This window comes from Lolium rigidum, chromosome 3 (genome assembly GCF_022539505.1).
Source record: "Lolium rigidum isolate FL_2022 chromosome 3, APGP_CSIRO_Lrig_0.1, whole genome shotgun sequence".
NCBI lineage: Eukaryota > Viridiplantae > Streptophyta > Magnoliopsida > Poales > Poaceae > Lolium > Lolium rigidum.
Genome location: NC_061510.1, coordinates 378696853 through 378717907, shown reverse-complemented (window position 1 = coordinate 378717907; position 21055 = coordinate 378696853). Strand labels below are relative to the sequence as shown.

The following is a 21055-nucleotide window of genomic DNA, read 5'->3' as shown; positions in this document are numbered from 1 at the left end:
TACTACCTTACTCTGGGTCGCAATGTTGTGCCAGCTTGAAAAGTGGCCATACCAAAGGTTATCTGATGCTTGCAAAGCATAAACAAAAAAAACCAAGGGCACAACCAACAGCAGACACCAAGTAACATCCTCTCGTACGTAAATCAGGGAAATTACAGTGAAATAGAATCAGGCCAAAACACACGGAAGAATGGTGGCCAAAGATTTCTAGGTGAAGACTATTCAAAACCAACTAGTGAGATGGAATCTTATTGATACAAAAAAATATATTCGGAAGCAACAGAGAAATAAGAATGAAATCAAATAAACAAAAAAAATGTGACAATTACATCCCAGTCAATGCGTTATTCTGGATATACCATGCACGCGCCTCGAAAATAAAATACACTCATTCTGTGTTAGTTCATGTTCAGACATGCAGTTTACAAAAAAATTGTCATATATGTCGTGTCACTTGCACGACAGTGCAAATCGCTATTGACCATACTCCTGGGTGCTTTCAGAGCTTCTCACTGGATTGAAATAGGGATGGGCCTGTACAGAATAAAAATGGTGTCACATTTCAAGTGTTAAACAATGCACACATTTCATGTAGCATTGTTCCCACAAAAAATGCTTCTTGGATGTACGAGCGGGAAGACGTACCATGGCTTCCTTTGCTGTAAGCCGTTCCTCGTGATCATAGCGAAGCAGCTTGTCTAGAAAATCGATTGCCTATTAAAAGCGGAAAACAAAATGTCAAAAATAATACATCCAATGATCCAATGTGTAGTGGGCCAGATTCAATTAGAGGCAACGTGAATAACCTCAGGGCTCACTAAGTGTCTGTTCTCTGCATCAACAAACTTTATCCATGACTTCTTTCTGTGTCTGCAGGCAAAATATATAGTTAGAATCATGCTATTATGTTGAATTGCTGTTTCTGAAAATAATTGTCCCAAAGATAATCCAAAGCAATGCATGACCTTCCAACAAGCATTTCAAGCTGTGGGTCAATCTCAAGGCCGTATTTTTCGAGGTAGCTGTGGAAATCATCTGTTCCAAGAACCTACAACAGCAACACGTAGTGCATACATGAGTCATATATACTCATATAAGAAAACTGCAAAAAGCACCGATTCTTAGAAATAATAGAAGCAATCATCATAACTCATTTTGCAATTACACTATTCCTATATAATAGAATTTTATAAGATGTTCCGAACAACTATTTCTTCAGTGTAGTGGAACAAAAGAACACTGTTCCAAAACGGCTGATGAAAAAAAGCAAACAGGTTATTAGTGTAGAACTAACAAAACATATATGTTAGCTAGTCCTAATGAGCTTAAGGGCAATACAAGGATGTGCTGCACAAATTCTAGAGAATTCCATATTCTGAAAGAGCATAGACATGCATGCATAAACAATGGTAGACAGGCTTCCTGACATTGGCAGTAGAATATACTGCATCGATCAGGGCCAATCCCTTTAGAGACATATGCTACTGACTCTCTTTTTTTCAGGACTTTTCACAATATTTTAGGGTTGCTAGCATGCATTGGTAGCACTAGATATGTTCCCAATCCCTTTGGATGAGCAGGGAAATCAAAATCATTGCTTTGCCTGATTATTATAAATTAGCATCTCTGTGTGTACAAGGCCAGAAATGAATTAGACTCCATAATATTGCTATGCTCTCTTTTTTTCTGTAGAATTGTTGTGCTATTTAAGCATTGTAAGAAATTTGATGTACAAGGCATGGTTATGAACTTATGATGGTCAGAATGTAAGCTGCAAAGCCAAGTTACAAAGCCATAAGATGTAGATATACAGTTACATTTCACAAGCTGGATACTAAAGCTGGGATATTTCACTAAATTTCTACAAGACCACTCGTATGAATTCCACACAAATGTGTAAGTTTTATCAAGCATGTAAATTGTGCAATTTTAACCAACCAAGTGAAAGTTGTGGGTATTGCACAGATATTTAACCAGTTCACATTTCAAACAGCTCAAGATTCAAGATGAACGCTTTAAGAAACTCTGAATGACTGAACATACCTTGGTTATTTTGACTAATTGCTGGTAGTTATCCTGACCATGAAAGAAAGGGTCCACACGGAATATCTGTTGATTGAAAATACATATCAATAGAAGTCTGGTAATGCAGATGATTGGCTGATCATAGACTTGCCACTTACCATTGCTGCAAACATGCAACCAAGGCTCCACAAATCTAATGAGTAATCGTAGTCTAACAAATCCACAAGTAATTCAGGGCCCTTATAACACCTGTCAACAAAGCAGGATGCTGTAAGCAACAGACAAATATAAGGAATATATAAACCAGCCAGAGCTGCTAGACACTAATGAAAACCGAAAATTGGGAACAATTACTATGATATTTATATGTGTGAATGATATAATAGTGACATAACCTACTGTGAACTTTGCCCCAACACGACTTTTCCCACTAAGTCAGGTAGGTGGAATTTAAAATTGCTATGAGTTAACACAACAAGTCAAGCAGATCCAACATAAAAGAGCTCCAAAATCGAGAAGTGCCGAAGTCATTAGTTATATAAACAGGTAGGACACCTGGGAAGTCCATAAGCGAATACAGTATTCAAACTTGCTGTGTACTTAAAATAGCCTCATTAACAAGCTTAATAAGTCCAAGAACATGAAACTTTTAGAGCTAACAGAACTTACCTTGAAGCAACTCTAACATTGTATTCCATCCTGGGATGATAGAACTCAGCGAGACCCCAATCAATAAGACGGAGCTGACGTTTCGCATGATCAATCATGATATTGTGGGGTTTGACATCTCGATGCATGATACCCCGTGAGTGACAAAAATCTAGTGCCTACACAAACACCTGGAAAAGTTAAAGACAATCAAACTGAATGTACTCTGAAGGATAGCAAACTTGTAACAAATGTAGATGCTTGTTCAGTATGTTGCATCCACAGTGTTTATCATTGGAATATTGAAAGCCTCAACAAACAAATTAGTTTGGCAAACCTTAACCTCTTTCAATGTCCTACGATATGTTCATATACCGCAAAGCAGGTAGTAATATTGCAGTTCATGCGTACATTCACACATTTATTTGATTTACTGCAGCTGATTGATGGTCAAAATTCATTACAATTTGCAAGTCATGGTTCAATTAGGTATGTTATTTGAAGTGACATGGTTAATCTGGAGATAAATATATAGTTGATTGCACAAACAAATGTGCTAATCAGCTGATATCATGCAGGCAATGATCAACTTCCTGACTTCGTCAAAATGGTAATCTTCCATACTGGCACAATTTAACTTTACTAACCCATGAGATTCTATAGACCCAAACAAAAGTGAAAGACAGAACCTACGATGTGACAGCAACTCTTATTCAGTGTAGAAAGAGACAGAAATATGCTATTACTAACTAGTAACTACTTTCACGGTTCAGATTCTTGCCTTCAATAATTCGAAAATATAGTATCTGATATCATAATCTGAAAAAGTGGGGTAGAGCACTCTGAAGTCGGTATTGTCGACATATTCAAAGACTAGACTAGGCGTCTTTGAATCATCGTCTCGGACAACATCGAGTAGCGTAACAATATTCGGTCCTCCATATAAGTTCTGAAGTATCTTTATTTCCCTCTTTATCTGCATGATAAAAAATAATTCAATAAACGATAAGGGTTGCAAAGATACATCACAAGATGCAATGATAATACTTTGCAATGGAGCAAATGGATAACCAAACACATCGGCATCAAGTGAGCACCATTGAACTGTAATTGTCCTTAAGTTCACAAGAGACATATGCTAGAACATTATTATCAGCTAGTAAGACGATAAATCTAGAAGAACCAAGTAATTAGAAACGAGGTAAGAAACTTGTACATGAGAGCAAGCATCCCTGCATCAGAGCATGATCCTCCAATATTAGCAGTTCCATGGATAACATAGCATACACCAAATTAAATATTTTTATTTTTATTTAATCCCCAATCATGGGGGGTAACGATATCTAAAATTAAAACTGACATTAATCAACCTCTTACAATGGCCTAGAATAGAGCCGAGATCGTGAAAACTGAGTGTCTGAGGACATAGTTACAAGGTCGAATTGGTCAACGCACACAACAACACAATAGTTCCATGGAGCCACATTGTCACACACTCCCACAAGCTCTAGAGTATAACCAAATCACACCGATCAACACTAAGTTTAGTATCTATTCGTGCGAAGTTAAATTTGCACTGTCAAGCTAAAGATTCTACTCTATGGCACTTGAGCTCTCTTCCAGATTAACACTCCAGCAATAGCACACTAACCAAAAATCAAGAGAAACACAACAGCCACATGAACTAAGCATTGCAAATATGAAGATATACCTTCTTCTTCCTGACGGGCTTGAGGATCTTAATGACGCACCGCTCTTGGCTCCCGGTCCGGAAGCCCTCGAAGACCTCGCTGTACTTGCCCTTGCCCACCTTCCGCAGCACCTCGTAGCCATCCTGCTCCCTGCACCCACGCACAGGAGCAGCGACATCAGAGCGCAAACCCTAGCTAGCAGCGAATCTGAACGTATGACCGTCCCTACCCCCAGTCGATGCTGAGCGCCTCGTAGTCCCAGTACTCCTTGGGCCGCTGGGAGTTGGCGTCGGCGTAAACGCGCGCGACGGAGGAGGCGCCCCCGGGGTGGCGCGTGGCGCGGGCGATGGGCGGCATGGGGCGCGGCGCCTCGGCGGCCGCGGCCGCGCTGGCGTAGACTGCGGTGGGGGAGTGGCGGCGGCGGTGGTGGTGGTGGTGGTGGGCGTGGGAGTGGCGCGGGGCCGCGGTGGAGAGGAGGCAGAGCAGGAGCCGGTGGGGCGTGGCGGCGGCGGCGGCGGAGTGGGGGAGGAGGCGGCTGCGCAGGGCGAGCCAGGCCATGAAGTAGTAGCTCTGCTCCAGAGGATGGATTGCTCACGCTCGACGGAGCTGACGCGGACGCGGACAGGGAGAGCAGCCTGCGGAACATCTCGTGTCGGCCCGGCCCATGAGGCCCATGAAAGTGGGCTGCTCAGCCCAGCCCGGGGCGTTTGCCCTTACCCGGAGCCGGAGAGGAACTCGCCTCCCACCTGCTACACGCCGCCGGCTTCCATCCCCATCCGACTCCCAGAAGAGAGGGCAAAACGTACAGGAAAGTAAGCCGACGTACCGCCGGCGAGCGCGCGCGCTGCCATGGGCGCCGGTTGTGGAGATTAGCTGGAATCTCGGCGGCTCAACGACCTCGAGCGCAGGTCAAACCCTAGGCCCTTGTTGCTTAAGCATGTGTTTCAAATGCACGTGCCTCTGTTCCCTTAATCAGCATTTTAGCTACAAATGATGGCACTCTTCGATTTCCACGTTTGTTATTAGTACTTAGTATGGCACATATCCCTGCTTCTCCGCAGATATGAACTCATAAAGCCGTCTTTTGTTGGTCATTGCAGCCATTTCGGTTAGTCATATAACGACAGCCAGTACTATTCTCTACTCGCTGCAGATGGAGCAGAACCCAGATCCTGGTCCTGTTGATAAATCAGTTCTCGTGGAGCAGGAGCTTCACAAATCCGAAGCAATATTTGTTGGGAAGGTAACAAATTACTGGCTTTCCACAAGCTTTTCCAAAAATAAGCTTCAGTATCAGCTGACCTCTTTTTGGTCTGAAAAATGCAGGCCTGCAAACCTATTAGATTTATCGAGCACGGCACGAGGCTTAACCAGTGGGAGGTGAGGCACGAGGGGATGCTCGCGCTGCTGCGGCGAGCTGGATTCTACCACCTCTCTTTCCTGAAGAGGGTTCAGTTAGACCATGCTCTGCTAAACGCTTTGGTCGAAAGGTGGCGGCGCGAAACGCAGACCTTCCACTTGCGGTTCGGGGAGATGGCGGTGCTCTTGAAGGACGTGGCGATTCTTACCGGACTTCGCGTACACGGCTCTCCCGTCACCGGCGCAACAGGCTGTCGCTGGGAACAGCTGTGCTTAGAGCTGCTAGGCCAAGAACCTCCACAGATAAAAGGCGGTTCTGTCAACATCGCGTGGTTGCATGACACCTTTGCAAGCTTGCCGGATGGGGCTGGTAAGTTGCAAATAGAGCATGCTACGCGAGCCTATATAATGTACCAGTTTGGCTGCAGCTTATTTCCTGACCCGAGTGGGACTCGGGTGCACTTAAGATACTTGGCGCTGCTCCGTGATTTCGATGCCTCGGGGGAGATGGCATGGGGAGCTGCTGTTCTTGCTCACCTCTACAGAGAACTTGGAAAGGCCAGCATGAAGGGCAAGGCTAATTGCTGTGCGTTTCTCACTCTTCTTCAGGTAGTATATTTCTCCAGCCATGCAGTACTTTCACTTAGTGCAGGAATTAATGTCAAATCGGTACACATTGCAGATATGGGCATGGGAGCATATACAGATAGGCCGTCCTGAAAGACTGGAGAATAAGGATCTAACAATTGATCAGCCCCTTGGATGCAGGTTATTTTAAGTTCAGATTGTTTTGCTAAACGCTTCCTGTTATGTCATTTTATTCTCCCTGAAGTTTACATCATTTTATAATTAGATGGGATGTACCCTTCAAGAACCGTGAAAATGTCCGGTCCATGGACCACGAATTTTACAGGCATGGACTTGATACTATAGCAGGTTGTCAGGTATGACTCCAACAACTACAGAAAAACTACATGTGATTCTCCGCGGGCACACTATAAGGACCACACTGCTATAGCTGTATTTTTGCATGTTCTCTAGATCACATGGGAGCCGTACAAACCAAGTCTGATAGGTGGCCTGCCTGCGCTATGCACACTTGGATCTTCAGTCTGGCGATCAAAAACTCCGTTGATCTGCTTCCAAATAGTGGAAATGCATGTGCCTGATCGGGTGTTACTACAATTTGGAATGATACAGCACATTCCCAACCCAGTTGAGGCAGTTGAGCGTGTGACAATGCAGGGTAAAACTGATGAGGATTGGTCTACTTACCATGAGAAGTACATTAAGCAATGGGATAATAGGCTCCTTTCAGTTGCTGACCAGCAGAATACCGTGAATTCAGATCCTACTCATGCAAGGAACAGTTACTTAGAATGGTACTGGCAAATTACACGTCGGTGGATCTCTACTCCAGTTGAATGTCCAGTCATATCCTATCAGTTGTCTAGGCACAGTGAGAAAGCACTGGTAAGAAGTTCAGAATGTTTGATTGTTTTGTGATCTTTCTGTATGTATTTAGTTTTCTAACAAATTTCATTAACCATGAACAGGTTGATCTGGTAAGTACCGTGCAGGTACGAATTAGAACGTTGTTATCAGGTGAAATGGACAGGGAGAAGGTCAAAAAATCACTTGGTGATATTGATATGTATATTACTGCTCAAATGAAAAAGGTACAGTTTGCTGTCACGCCATGCACTAATGAACCAACCCACTTAAACTACAAGCAGCAACATATGGTTCTGTCCTCAGGTCAACTGCAGTTTATGCAAATTGGTCTTCCCACTGAAATAGGAAATGAGAGTCTTAAATCAGCCACGGCCTGCTCAAATTCAACTACCGGGGATTCTATTCAAGCTAATGCTGGAAAGGTAGAACAAGTTACTGATGATTACATGGAGGGAAATACCATACTACAATTGGACGGAATGAGGGGAATTCAACCTGAAGGAGGAACACTTGTAAGGCCTCCTCCTAGAGGAGATGGCACCAGCAACTGGACTGAGGATCTGCATCAGCAAGATCCTATTGATGTTTCCATGACAGAAGTCAATATGCAGTACATTATAAGTACACCTGTAAAGGATGCTGTGGCTGAGATGATTAATACATCTGCAGAGAATGCTATGCTGGAGGAGATTTCAGATGCAGAGATGAAGAATGGAGAAGGTCCTCTGGGAACTTCCTCTCCACCCAGTGAGATTGAGGAAATGCAGGAGGCTGCTGAACTTATGTATAACAATAAGATCCACAATAAGGTTAATAATGAATCGCAGGAGCCTGCTAATGCACCTGTGATCAACAATAGTACAGTTGAAGAGACCGACCATGTACTCTTGAAGGACAATTACATGGAGGCCACTCATATTTATCTTAATAACATAGCAGGTCAGGAAACTGTGAGTAAACCATCAGGTGGTCCAGAATCTTACATGATCTTGGGTGTATCTTCACATAATGGTCAACTGCAAAAAATCACTAGTGTATCTGGGAAGGGTGATACAGTCGAAGACATTCTGGTCATGAGAACGGACAATAGTATAGCTGAGGGGGCGATTGGTGAAGCTCTTAGTCTTAGTGCCACTGGACCTAGAGAGACCCTTAGTGCTTCCATAAACAAGTTAAGCTCAATGAGAGGAGATGCTGAACCTCCATCAGGTTCTCAACAGGAAGAACCTCCAGCTGCAGTGCCAGGGTCCAGTGAGCTGCAAGATTCTGTTTGGAAACTACCTAAGGATAATGCTATTCAGGACAGAGTTCATGCGGTGCAAAATCTTATGTTGCAAGAGAATGTTGATGACTACATTGAGAATGGCTCTTTGGACCCTGCGGTTCAGCAGAAACTTGTTGTCACACCTGCACATATCACTGTTGTTGGAGAGAAATGTATTGGTCCATTCACCGGAGAAGCAACTGATACATTGGTGGAGGAGAATCCCACTGGTAATGGGTATGCAGACCAGGATGAAATAACTAAAAGGAGGAAAGTGACAGTTTCTTCACATGAAAATGCAGAGGCCCTGCCAACCACAGAAGTTATTAAATCTGAGAAGCAAAACGGCAGTGGCCAGTTGATAGGATTCACAAGAAGGAAAAGGAAGAAAGAAGTTGAGCAGTCGTCTCCCTGAATCCTAATGTTGTTATTGTATTTATTTTGGAGTAATATTTTTGGATGCCAGCTTGTTTAGGTATGTGTCAGTGTAGACTAGAGATGGTACATGGATTTGGAAACTTTCTTACCAATTTTGTTGCATGAAATGTATGTACAGTCTTCTCTGTTTGTGGTCCAAGCAATTTTCGTAATCAAATTAGCATTTGTTCATTCAGTGATCTGCACTCCATCCCATGCCTGACTTCATACTGTAATTGGTATTAGGTACTTGCCTAGGGTGAATGAATACTTTCCATAAGCTACAGCATGCCTGCATCGAGTACGCACGAGACTACGCCTTCGCCTCCGATGGTCATGACTATGTCAGGTACACACATTTAACTGTCCATGTGTTCTAGATGACTAGATCATAATTAGGATGCAACGTTATTAAATCCTAAGGATCAGAACCAACAGTATTTTGTGCGTTGATTTGGTTAGTGGTGACTAGATAGTCACTTCAGTTGACTGATGATAAAATAGTATTATTTCGTCACCATGACCAACTACTGTAGTGCACTGTTGTGGTCAAGAGCTCTGCGGCGGCGCACTCTCAAAAGTGAATGCAATAACCAATCAAAACTGAAGTTTTAAATACTACCACTTGTTACAACTGTGGTCTGTGGTCTGAGACTTCTCCTGCATAGTTTTGAAGTGCCAGCACCTACCAAGGCTGAATACTATATCTTTATATATAATATCTCTTTGAAATGGAGAGTCCATAGCCATCTGTAAGAGTTTAAGATATACATGCAGAAGTGATAGTGAAGCATGAAGTGGCGTGCATTGCCACCCAAGCAAATTAACCTGGTGACAGGGGAATCCTACTCATCCCACCAATAAGCTCAAAGCAGTATTCTGTCTTAAGAAAATATCCAAACCGTTTACTTGCCCACGGCATTCCACGTGACACCTGAGGCTGCTGCCACACGAGATAAGCTCATAGAAACTAACAGCTCCGCACATGGTTGCCACCAACAATTCCAGCTCGCACCTATAAATACACGCATGTGTGCACACATAAACATCAACCCAACCACATCAACTCAAGCATCGATCCATCCTTCTAGCTTATTCTCTAGTACTCAACATGGCTTCCATGGGGTTTAGCTATGCACAGATACATGCGAGCCAAGAGAAGGTCCGGAGGACGATCAGCAAGGAGAAGCCTGCAACAACAACGAGAAAGAACAAGTCGACTACTGAAGGAGAAGAGGAAAATAAGAAGAACAAGAGTTCTATGGCTGAAGAAGAGAAGGCCGTCTGCAGCTCACGGACCGCCGGGAGGGTTCATCCATGCGCGTGTTCCATAGCACCAGTGGCGTCGCCAATGGGTGGGCACCGCTGAAGTTGGCCAGCCATGGAGCAGAAATACCCACCCTGTCCAGGAGTCATCTTTAGGTCATTTGAGGGTTGGATAGGAGCGTAGTTTGGGATTGTGATTATTCTTCCTCTGTTGTCCCACCAAGGAAATAAAGCTGTTGTCCCACCAAGGAAATAACATTATATAGTCTATGTTTCCCACCGCTGAAGTTTCCCTTTTTGGTTTTGCACATATATAGTCTATGTTTATAACATTATAAAAGCTGGCACTGTGAAATGGGAATTTTCTTTTTTTTTTATGCCTTTAGAAATAGTTCTGGTGTCCTTTTCATGCGAGCATGCAACACTGAAATGAAGAAAAGTACATTTGGAACCCAATGCATGCCTTTTTCAGCAAAGGTGTGATTGTCATTGATTTCATGCATGGAATTGGTTGTGGTAAAATGATATGATTATACTCTTGGATAAAAGACTCATCACCCGATTTCATTACTGGCACGAGGCCAAAAATAGCATGATAGTTTAGAGTACCCACACAAAAAGCCGAAGTGTTTTAGAGATTTTGAAACTAATTCTACTATATCAATGTCACTCCGGATTCTCATTGAACATTCAGATTCTTAATAACCAGTTGGTATTGGCCGTAGTGCTAGGCTTCCATTTTCGAACCCGCCAGGCTATCCGAAGTAGTTCGCCCCTCATTATCTTTATAAGGTGCAGATACAGTCCAGCAGCGATGTGTGCTTTGTCTGCACAAACGGACTCCACGTGTGGACATATCTGATCTCAACATCCCAAATCCAGTGCACTGTTTCCCCTGAAAACAAAGGTTGTTACGCAAACTCCTTATCAACAACAGATGCACCCTCTTGGATCTCCAGGCTGGTTTGCAATCTAAAGTGTCAGCAAATTCATACCAGGGTTGTTTAACTATAAAACATTCAAAGGAAAGATGTTGTATGCTCTCAGGTTTATCACAGAAAAGACATGTTTTATCAGTGAATTCATGCCGAATAGCTAAAGTGTTCATAGTAAGCAATTTGTTATTGAAAGAAAGTAAAATGAATACATGATTTTGTGTGGAACAGCAATTTTCCAAAGCTTTGCTGAGATTATAGCGACAATACCACAAAAGTTGACTACCTCGTAATTGGTAGCAAGTACTTGTCTAGGGTGAATGGATACTTGACATGGGCTACGCCATGCCTACATCGAGTAGGGAGAGACTACACCTTCACCTCCGATGGTCACGGCCATCTCAGGTACACACGTTTCTGACAAACATTATTAAATCATAAGGATTTGAACCAACACTATTTTGTTTGCTGATTTGTTCAGCGGTGACTAGATAGCCACCTCAGTTGACTGACGGTAAAATACCACAATATTGGCACCACGACCAACTGTTGTAGTGGTCTCTCCGGCGGTGCACTCTCAAAAGTGAGTGCAGTAAGCAACCAAATTCAAAGTTTTGAAGGTTACAAATTGTTAAAGTTGTGGTCGAGACTTCTCCTGCATACTTTTGAAGTGCAAGTACCTACTAATTCTGAAGTTTAATAAGTCTTTGTATATAATATCTCTTTGAAATGGAGAGTCCATAGCCATCTGTAAGAGGTTAAGATAGACATGCATATGATAGTTTAGCATGAAGTGGAGTGCATTGCCAGGCAAGCAAATTAACCTGATGACAAAGGAATCCTACTCATCACACCAATAAGCTCAAAGTAGTATTCTGTCTAAAGAAAATTTCCAAACAGTTTTGACTTGCCCACGGGCATTCCACGTGACACCTGAGACTGCCGCCAAAGGAGAATAAGCCCACAGAAACTAACAACTCCGCACACGGTTCCTTCCACCCCAACAATTTCAACTCACAGCTATAAATACACACATGTATGCACACATAAACATCCACCCAAACACATTAGCTCAAGCATTCAGTCATCCTTCTAGCTAACTTCTCTACTACTCTACATGGCTTCCATGGGGTTTAGCTACGCACAAATACATGTGATACAAGAGAAGGTCCGGAGGAGGATCAGCGAGGAGGCTGCAACAAGAACGACGACAAACAAGTTGACAACTGAAGAAGAAGAGAATAAGAACGACAAGAGTTTTATGGCTGAAGAAGAGAAAGCGGTCTGCAACTCATGGACCGCCAGGAGGGTTCATCCATGTGTATCTTCCACTACAGCGCCAGCGCCGCCGCCAACAGGTGGGCACCGTTGAAGTTGCCGGCCATGGAGCAGAAGCATATGCCCTGTACAGGAGTCATCTTTAGGTCATGAGAGGGTTTAATGGGAGTGTAGCTTATGATTGTGTGTATTCTGTTTCCCTTCCTCTGTTGTCCCATTAAAGAAAAAAAAACGTTATCTACCAAAGAAATAAAGCTGGCATCTCATTACTTATCTAGTTTATTTTGGCTTTGCACTTATATTTTTGTCTATGTTTACACATTATGAAAGCTGGCATTGTGAAATAGGAATTTTCTTTTTTTTCACACCTTCAGAAACAAGCGTCCTTTTCATGTGAGCATGCAACATTGAAATGAAGAAAGGGACATCTCGAACCCAAGGCATGTCATGAATGGAATTAGGTTGTGTTAAAATGATATTGACTACTATTTCTATAGCTTTTTAGATAAAATGCTCCTCATCCGATTTCATTGCTGGCATGAACCAGAAAATAGGATGACAGTTTAGAGTACATCCCATGCAGAAAAACCAAATTATACAAGAGATTTTGGAAACTAATCCTCTTACATCAATGTCGCTATGGAGTCTCAGTGAACAGTCAGATTCTTCATAATCAGTTGGTGTTGGCCATAGTGCTAGGCCTCCGTTTTCAAACCCGTCAGGCTATTCGAAGTTATTTGCCCCTCATTTTCTCCAAGAGGCGCAGACCACAGTCCAGCAGCGATGTATGGTTTGTCTGCACAAACGGCATCCATGTGTGGGCATATCTGATCCAGCATCCCAAATTCAGTGCATGGTTTTCATTGTTTCCCCTGAAAAAAAGGTTGTTACACAAATTAATTACTTACTGTCCATGGAGTAGCAGATGCGAAAATACTAGTGTGATAATGCAATTCAGGATGATACCATCAACAATAGATAGACCCCTCAGATCACCAGGCAGGTTGCAATCCAGAGTGCCAGCAAGTTCAGAGAAAGGTTGTTTAGCTATGACATAATCAAAGAAAAGATGGTGCATGCTTTCGGGTTCATCACAAAAAAGGAGAAGTTTTATCAGTGACTTCACGCTGAATAGCTGAATGCCTCTTAAGGAATTTGTTGTTGATGAAAAGCCAGATGAATACATGGATTTTGTTTGGAACAGCAATTTTCCAAAGCTCTGGTGACATTGTATGGAGAATACCACCAAAGTTGACTATCTCGTAATTGGTAGCAGGTACTTGGCTAGGGTGAGTGGATATTTGCAATAGGCTACACCACTCCTGCACCGAGTAGGCACGAGACTATACCTTCGCCTCCGATGGTCACGACCATCTCAAGTACACGTTTGTGCATAGTTGTCCATGTGTTATAGATCATGATTAAGATGCAATAATGTTAAATCCTAAGGGTTAGAACCAACACTAAATCCTAAGGGTTAGAACCAACACTATCTTGTGCGCTGATTTAGTCAGCGGTAACTAGATAGTCACTTCAGTTGACTGATGATAGTACTGCAATATTGGTACCACGACCAGCTGCTGTAGTTTGCTGTTGTGGTCAAGATCCCTCTGGCGGTGCACTCTCAAAAGTGAGTGCAATAACCATCCGAAGTTTTAAACACTACAAGTTGTTACAGTTGTGGTCTAGACTTCTCCTGCATACTTTCGAAGTGCAAGTACCTACCAATTCTCAAGTTTATTAAGTTTTTGTATAGAATATCTCTTTGAGATGGACACGACACGTCAGTACCCATCTGTAAATGTTTAAGACAGACATGCACAAGTGAGGCATGAAGTGGATTGCATTGCCAGGCAAGCATATCAACCTAATGGCATTGGAATTCTACTCATTTATTTACTTTTAGTAATGGATGAATATAGAAGAACTACACGTCTGAATCAGAAGTGCAATCTTGTCCGTTCAGATCAGGGTTCTGCTATTAATAGTCTACCCCTGCTAAGTGGACATCAGTGCGTACTGCTTTTCGTTCGATTACATGGCGCACAGAGGGGCATGACATATCTCTTTGACTTCAAAAAAATAATGGTCAAGCATCAATTTTGAACATCTGCTCTACAAGATATTATTATATAACTATAAAAAGCAAAAACTGGCATCGTACGTCCAACCAATGGTGCTTTCTTTGGCCACATGGGAATAATTATTACAGTATCAGTAATCACTAATCAACAATAGGTTGGATGGCTAGTAAAGCTGGTTGTATGGCTGAGACAAAATCTAAACCTGATGTTCTAGGTTACGTTTGGTATAATCGAGTCTTTTTAAACATCTTTTGTTGTTTGGGTAACTAATATTACTTTCATTTGTTGCTATTTTTTCACAACAAATTAGGGCATGTATAATGTTGTTATCTTAACAACATCGCGTGGGATAATCAATGAGTTGCAGGAGAGATAAACAAAAAAAATGTGTCTTTTAGTTAAAGAATGTCGCATGTATCGTGATGATCTCTCTTACTCACCCGTTCTCTAGTTTACTATTAGTTATCACCCTATGAGTTTAGGAGCATGCATGATATAGATTTTCATGTCTTCTCTAGACGACATGGAAAACATAATAAAATACTATCTTATCAATCATTTTACATGCCCTTATAAAATAAATTTCACAAATCACAATTCAATAACCAAAAACTGACCCTTATCCCACCAATAAGCCGAAAGCCATATTCCATCTATCTAAAGACAATATCCAAACTCTTTGACTTGCCCACGGAATTCCATGTGAGTATACGACCATCCCCAAGTAAGGTTTCAATGATAGCGACCTCAAATGTCAAACCTCCCACCTAACGGCTGTCGCCAAAGGAGATAAGCCCATACAAATTAACAACTCCACACAGGGTTCCCACCCCAATGATTCCAACTTGCACCTATAAATACACTCATGTATGCACGCATAAACACCCACTCAAACACATCATCTCAAGCATTCATCATTCTTCTTGCTGAATTCTCTACTACACTACATGGCTTCCATGGGGTTTAGATATGCACAGATACATGTGAGGCAGGAGAGGGTCCAGAGGAGGATCAGCGAGGAGGCTGTGGCAATGACGACAATGAACAAGTCGATGACTGAAGAAGAGAATAATAAGAACAATAGTTTTATGGCTAAAGAAGAGAAGCCGGTTTACGACTCACAAACTGCCAGGAGGGTTCATCCATGTGCATCTTCAACAGCCGCGGTGGCAGCGCCAATAGGTGGGCACCGCTGATGTTGCTGGCCATCAAGCAGGAACATCTGCCCTGTGCAGGAGTCATCTTTAGATCTTGAGAGGGTTGAATGGGAGTGTAGTTTGGGATTGTGAGTATTCTATTGTCTTTCCTCTGTTGTCCCACTGAGGAGATAAAGTTGTTGTCTCACTAAGGAAATAATCTGGTGTCTTTTAATCAATCTATTTTTATTTAATTTTTGGCATTGCACATGTATATTTGTCTATGACAATAACATTATAAAAGTTGGCATTGTCAAATGGGAATTTGCCTTCTTTTTTCACACTTTCAGAAGCAATCGGGATGTCCTTTTTCATGTGAGCATGCAACATTGAAAAGTACATTTGGAACCCAAGGCATGTCATGCATGGAATTAGGCTGTGGTTATATAATATTGATTGTGCTATTTACATATTACCTCCGTTCCAAAAGTAAGTGTGGCGATTTTTTTTAGATTTGTATGTATCTACAAACTAAAATAGACCTAGATACGTCTTGATCAAGTTACAACACTTATTTAGAACGGAGGGAGTAGGTTTTTAGATTAAATGCTCGTCACCCGATGCATTACTGGCATGAAACCGCCAAATAGCGTTTAGAGTACATCCCACGCAGAAAGCTTTCAAACTTACATCAATGTCACTGCGGAGGCTCAATGAACATTCAGATTCTTCATAAGCAGTTGGTATTGGCCATAGTCGCTACGCGTCCGTTTTCAACCCCGCAAGGCTGTCCAAAGTAATTCGCCCCTCAGTTTTTCTGGGAGATGCACACCATGGTCCAGCAGCGATGTATGCTTTGTCTGCACAACGGCCTCCATGTGTGGACATATCTGATCGCAAGATCCCAAATGCAGTGCATCGGTTTCATTGTTTCCCCTGAAAACAGAGATTGTTACGCAAATTCCTTTTTGTCCATATAGTAGCAGATGCAAAAACACTAGTGCAGTAATGCAATTCAGGATGACACCATCGACAATTGATAGACCTAATCAAAGAAAAGATGTATGCTTTCAGGTTCACACCACACAGGTTGCAATCCAGAGTGTCAGCAAATTCAGAGGAGGGTTGTTTAGCTATGATACTGTCAACACCCGAATTTTTAAGTCCGGATGCCCTATTACATCATACATCGCAATCCCAGGAAGATTGTTTTTGCGAGACATAATAGTAAGTAGTTCAGAGTCATCATTTATTACAACACATAGAGTCTTACAACAAGGGATCACATGACCCAATATTACACAAATAGATTGTTCAACATCACAAATAAGTAGCGGAAGCATAGTAGTAGTGGACTATCTATTCCACAGGCAACGCTTGACGTTAGAAGTCGATCCTAGTTATCGTAGACGTCCCGCTGTCCGTCATCCCGATACCTGTTGCTCCTCTTCAAAGTCCGGCATTTGAATAGCCAGGGCAAAGCCATGAGTACTTTTAAAGTACTCGCAAACTAACTCTAAGATAAAATACTCATTAAGTGTAAGGGGGTGCTAAGCTCTAGGTTTATTTGCATAAAGCCAAGTTTTAGTTTCACAAATCTTTGGTAAAAGCCTAAATCATGTGCTAGACTAACTCAAGTGGGAACATTAGTGTCATTCCCACAACTCATTATGGTTCACCATAATGTCACCTTTCAATCCACCATCAAAAACAGTTTAATGATAACGAAGATAGTATGGCCTTTCCAATTGTCCGTAACCGTGGACACGGCTATTCGAATAGGTTTAACACTCTGCAGAGGTTGTACTCTTGTGCCACAACTTTTGATTACATCCGTCGAGGATAACCCCGAATCATCGTAACACGATACGCGGATCATCAACCATAACCTTTCACTTATATATGCTAGTATGAGCACCTCTCCCCATGAGCTTGGCCTCCCGGTGAAAACCGCAGATCAACCCGGGAACTGCACAGGGCTTGGGCCGTACATCCACCTCGTATTAACATCATTCCACACTTGTTGGAGGCAGCCTCGGCGTAACCCCTATGATGTTTGTTTAGAGGGAACCCATACTAAAATACACAAGTTTCTAGTTAAGCCCTACCCATAATCAGGTATTGTGGGGGTACTTGTATAATTGGAAGGGTATCGCATTCAAACTCAATCATCAATTTTCAAAAATCACCATCTTCTCTTGTTCAAATCCACCTCCACTTTACTTTCTTTCAAAGTCATTTCACTTCACCATGTTCCCATCTAGAGTAGTCAATTTTAATTGATTAGCAATAGCAACTACATGAGGGGTGCTATCTAGCTTTGAGTGGTGATAATCTATTCCAAGTATTTTTCTACTCTAGACCAAGTGAATCATAAATCAAAAAGTACTTTGAAATAAATAAGCAAAAGTAAATATAAGTAAAGACATGGGATAGGTAATATATAAAAGTAAAGTGTAATGGTGCCTTTGCTCTTGTAGAGCTAAGCACTTGTGTTTAGCAAGGGTTAGCTTGCCTTGAGTTGAGTAGTTCTCAAAGGTTTCTTCTTCTTCCGGCAAGTAGTCCTCCTCCTCTTGATACTCCTCGTTACTAGCGTCTATATACGAATACGAGGTATAAATACTAAACCAAACACACATGCCTAGCTAGAAACACTCAAAATAGTTCACACTCTAGTCCTATTATCAATCAAACATGGCATGGTGAGTTATGTGATGAATTCTTATTTAGAAAAAATTAAGTTCCTCTCATTATTCCTATTTCTTAAATTTTGGTATGTAGATCCTTAGAGAATTTCATTTCTTCTCATTACATCTTATTTAAGTTTTAACCTCTGCATATAATAATAGGGTATGAAATATAGGTTGACCCAAGTCAACATTTCATATCTATTATATGAGAGTATAATTTAATTGAAGTGCTACACTTCACATAGTTTTAGTACCTAACTTATAATGAATTAAAATCTCTAAGTAGTAATGCTCAAGGGTTCATTAGCCTAAGTTATTTCCCCTGGTTATTAGTACTTAGGATCGAAATTTAAATGAGGGATAACTCTCATATTAGGGTTGAGTTTGAATTCCACTTTAAAATGCTCTAGAAATGACTACATAGCCATTTTATTTGATCTAGTCCATGCTCATACAAACAACATATCTATATTATTGTATAATCAACTAGAGGACATCATCTGTGATTTATTAGAGTTGGAAACAATTCAAAATCTATTCTCGGTTGAAATTTAAATAAGGTTTGAATGTTCAAAAGTCCCTGCCTTGTCTTTTTTATCAGATTAAATCTATTTCGAAAATGGAGGTGAGGCCGGTGGCATGAGCTAGATAATTTTATGAGCTTTCCAACGGTATAAAGTTTGCTAGATTTGGTTTGGTAGTTTTCAAACTATTCAAAAATTACTAAAGCATCTGCAGAGCAATTTGATTTCAGATTTAAACTAAATTCGAAACTTGGGCTTGGGCGGGAAACGATACTGGGCCGAAACGGAATTCGGCAGCACTTCGCAGCCCAACACGCGGCCGGCGCGCTCGGGCCGCGCCGACAGGGTGGGGGCCACCTGTCGGCGCCTCTTAACTCGGCGAAACGGTACGCTAAAGAATGGCCGTAGGATTAGAACCGAGATCTACGGCTGGGGAGCGTCGTCGTCACCGACGGGACTCCGACGAGGTCACGGTGGCGATAGGGGGTCGGAGAGCCTACCGGGCCGATGCAGGACTCGAGCGATATGCGCGGTGAAGGTGTAGTAGATGGGGAAGAGGTTGGAAGCGGCGGCGGCGCTTGGGATGGCGCCAATCGTCGACGGTGATGTCGTGGCTCCGGCGGCTCCGATCTTGAAATTGCGGCGTCTCCGGCAGTGAATCGATCGAGCTAAGGTGGTGAGGGTGATCCGTGGTGAGAGGGAGTCGAATGGTGTGAAGATAGCGTTCGGGGAGGGCCTCTATTTATAGCGTCGAGGAGTGCCGCGGGGTGCTGCAAGGGCGCGGCCATGGCGTGGCGTTTCCGGCGAGCGAAGGGGCAAGTGAAGGACGGCATCTCGTAGGCGTCGTCTTGGAGATGCTCAACGGCTAGCTAGCGCAGAGATAGGGCTACGGAAACGCTCGAGTTTTTGCGGTGATCATCGCAGTACCCGCGGTACGTCGGCGACGAGGACGACGGTGACAAGGCCTCCGCGCGTATTCGAGTGGGTCTAGCGTGTAGAGGGCAAGGAGTAGCGTCTCTTCGCGGTGGTAGGGATGCAGGGCGAGGACGGCAGCGATCGAGTGAGCGACGTACTGGCGCGGCCAGTGCGCGCTCACCGCGTGCATGGGCGTGTGCTGGCAAGGTTCTGGGCATGGGCGTTCTGGGCAAATCCGTGCAGTGGCGATCGAGTGAGAGGTACCAGCTTGGTCCTTGTGCTGCAGGGATGCTCGAGGACATGGAGAAACGACGAGGGAGAGGCCAGGGAGAGGGGTGCACCAAGGTGGCCGGCATGGCCACGGCATGAATAGATTAGGGTTTTCTTCTCCCTCTCTCTCACTTTGATCGATCTAGGAGGTACTGGGATGATGTAGGGGATGTAGTAGAGGGTAATGATCAATGTTTTAAAAGTGGTTTAATGAAGAAACCGAAGGATAATAGTGTGTGTCTCAAATCCGGATTATCGTCGCCATCTCGCTCGACACAATGCCCGCATGAACAATTTTGTCGAATTTTGGAATTCTTTTGGTACATCTCAAAGATATAATTAATATGAGGTATTGGTGGTGGTGGCACTCAATTTGGATTTGATTTGCAAACTTTCAAATTTGAGGTGATCTTGTTTTTCTTCTCGGATCTCATTTTGTCAATTTTATTCTGGTCAACCTGGTCAACTTTAGGGAGGGTGGTCAACATGAAAAGTACTCACCTTGACATGGTCTTGGATGACCTGGCTTTAGTTGACCTGGCTTAGTTTAAGAATTGAGAATTACAGAGAGGTAAAGAGGTGAAGAAAATATTTTTGTGTTAAGTGGCCATTATCATATGTATGATGAAATCTTGATTTCTTTTGATTTGATTCGTGGTTCAAGGGTGCAATTGTGTTAGTTTATCACCTTGAAGCTTTTTAGAAGCAAGGGGGCAAGTAATCTTGGCCTTGGTTGAGGATTTGCCAAAATGCATAAAGTGTATGTAAGTGGAAAATGAGTTTTTCTTATTTTCCTTATTTCTCCTCTATCTAGGGTTTGGTGATCTTGGTTAGTGTTTAAATAACAATCTTTAATCATGCTAACACTCATCATGGCAATTGCACAAAAAGAAAAATCACTCAAATGCATATATCTATATGTGGCACTATATGCATAGAAAAAGTTTTTGTTAATTGCAAATTTTGAGTAATTGAAATTCTCTCTTGATCTTTATTATTGTTAAAACTTGGGATGTTACAAACCCTTCCCCTTACAAAAGATCTCGTCCCGAGATCTGAGAAAACTAGGTACTAAAGAGATCTGGGTACTCAGTCCTC

General features: G+C 42.5%; 3 protein-coding genes across 3 annotated transcripts; 2 read left to right on the top strand and 1 right to left on the bottom strand.

The window, feature by feature from the left end:
- Positions 1–212: 212 nt before the first annotated feature.
- Positions 213–4922, bottom strand: LOC124704379 (casein kinase II subunit alpha-like). Its single transcript, XM_047236635.1, has 10 exons — positions 4594–4922; positions 4385–4514; positions 3455–3649; positions 2695–2852; positions 2184–2274; positions 2044–2109; positions 966–1048; positions 807–870; positions 646–714; positions 213–534 (listed from the first exon to the last, which is right to left on the bottom strand). Exons 1-10 carry the CDS (start codon positions 4920–4922, stop codon positions 475–477), a joined length of 1245 nt encoding a protein of 414 aa, XP_047092591.1. The 3' UTR covers positions 213–474.
- A 1431-nt stretch (positions 4923–6353) lies between these two features.
- Positions 6354–7543, top strand: LOC124700631 (serine/threonine-protein phosphatase 7 long form homolog). Its single transcript, XM_047232724.1, has 4 exons — positions 6354–6491; positions 6577–7196; positions 7280–7402; positions 7482–7543. The coding sequence occupies exons 2-4, from the start codon at positions 6879–6881 to the stop codon at positions 7521–7523; spliced, it is 483 nt and encodes a 160-aa protein (XP_047088680.1). The 5' UTR covers positions 6354–6491; positions 6577–6878; the 3' UTR covers positions 7524–7543.
- Positions 7544–7585: 42 nt separating this feature from the next.
- LOC124700630 lies at positions 7586–9155 on the top strand. The gene is made up of 2 exons (XM_047232723.1): positions 7586–8836; positions 9106–9155. Exons 1-2 carry the CDS (start codon positions 7625–7627, stop codon positions 9115–9117), a joined length of 1224 nt encoding a protein of 407 aa, XP_047088679.1. The 5' UTR covers positions 7586–7624; the 3' UTR covers positions 9118–9155.
- Positions 9156–21055: the final 11900 nt, after the last annotated feature.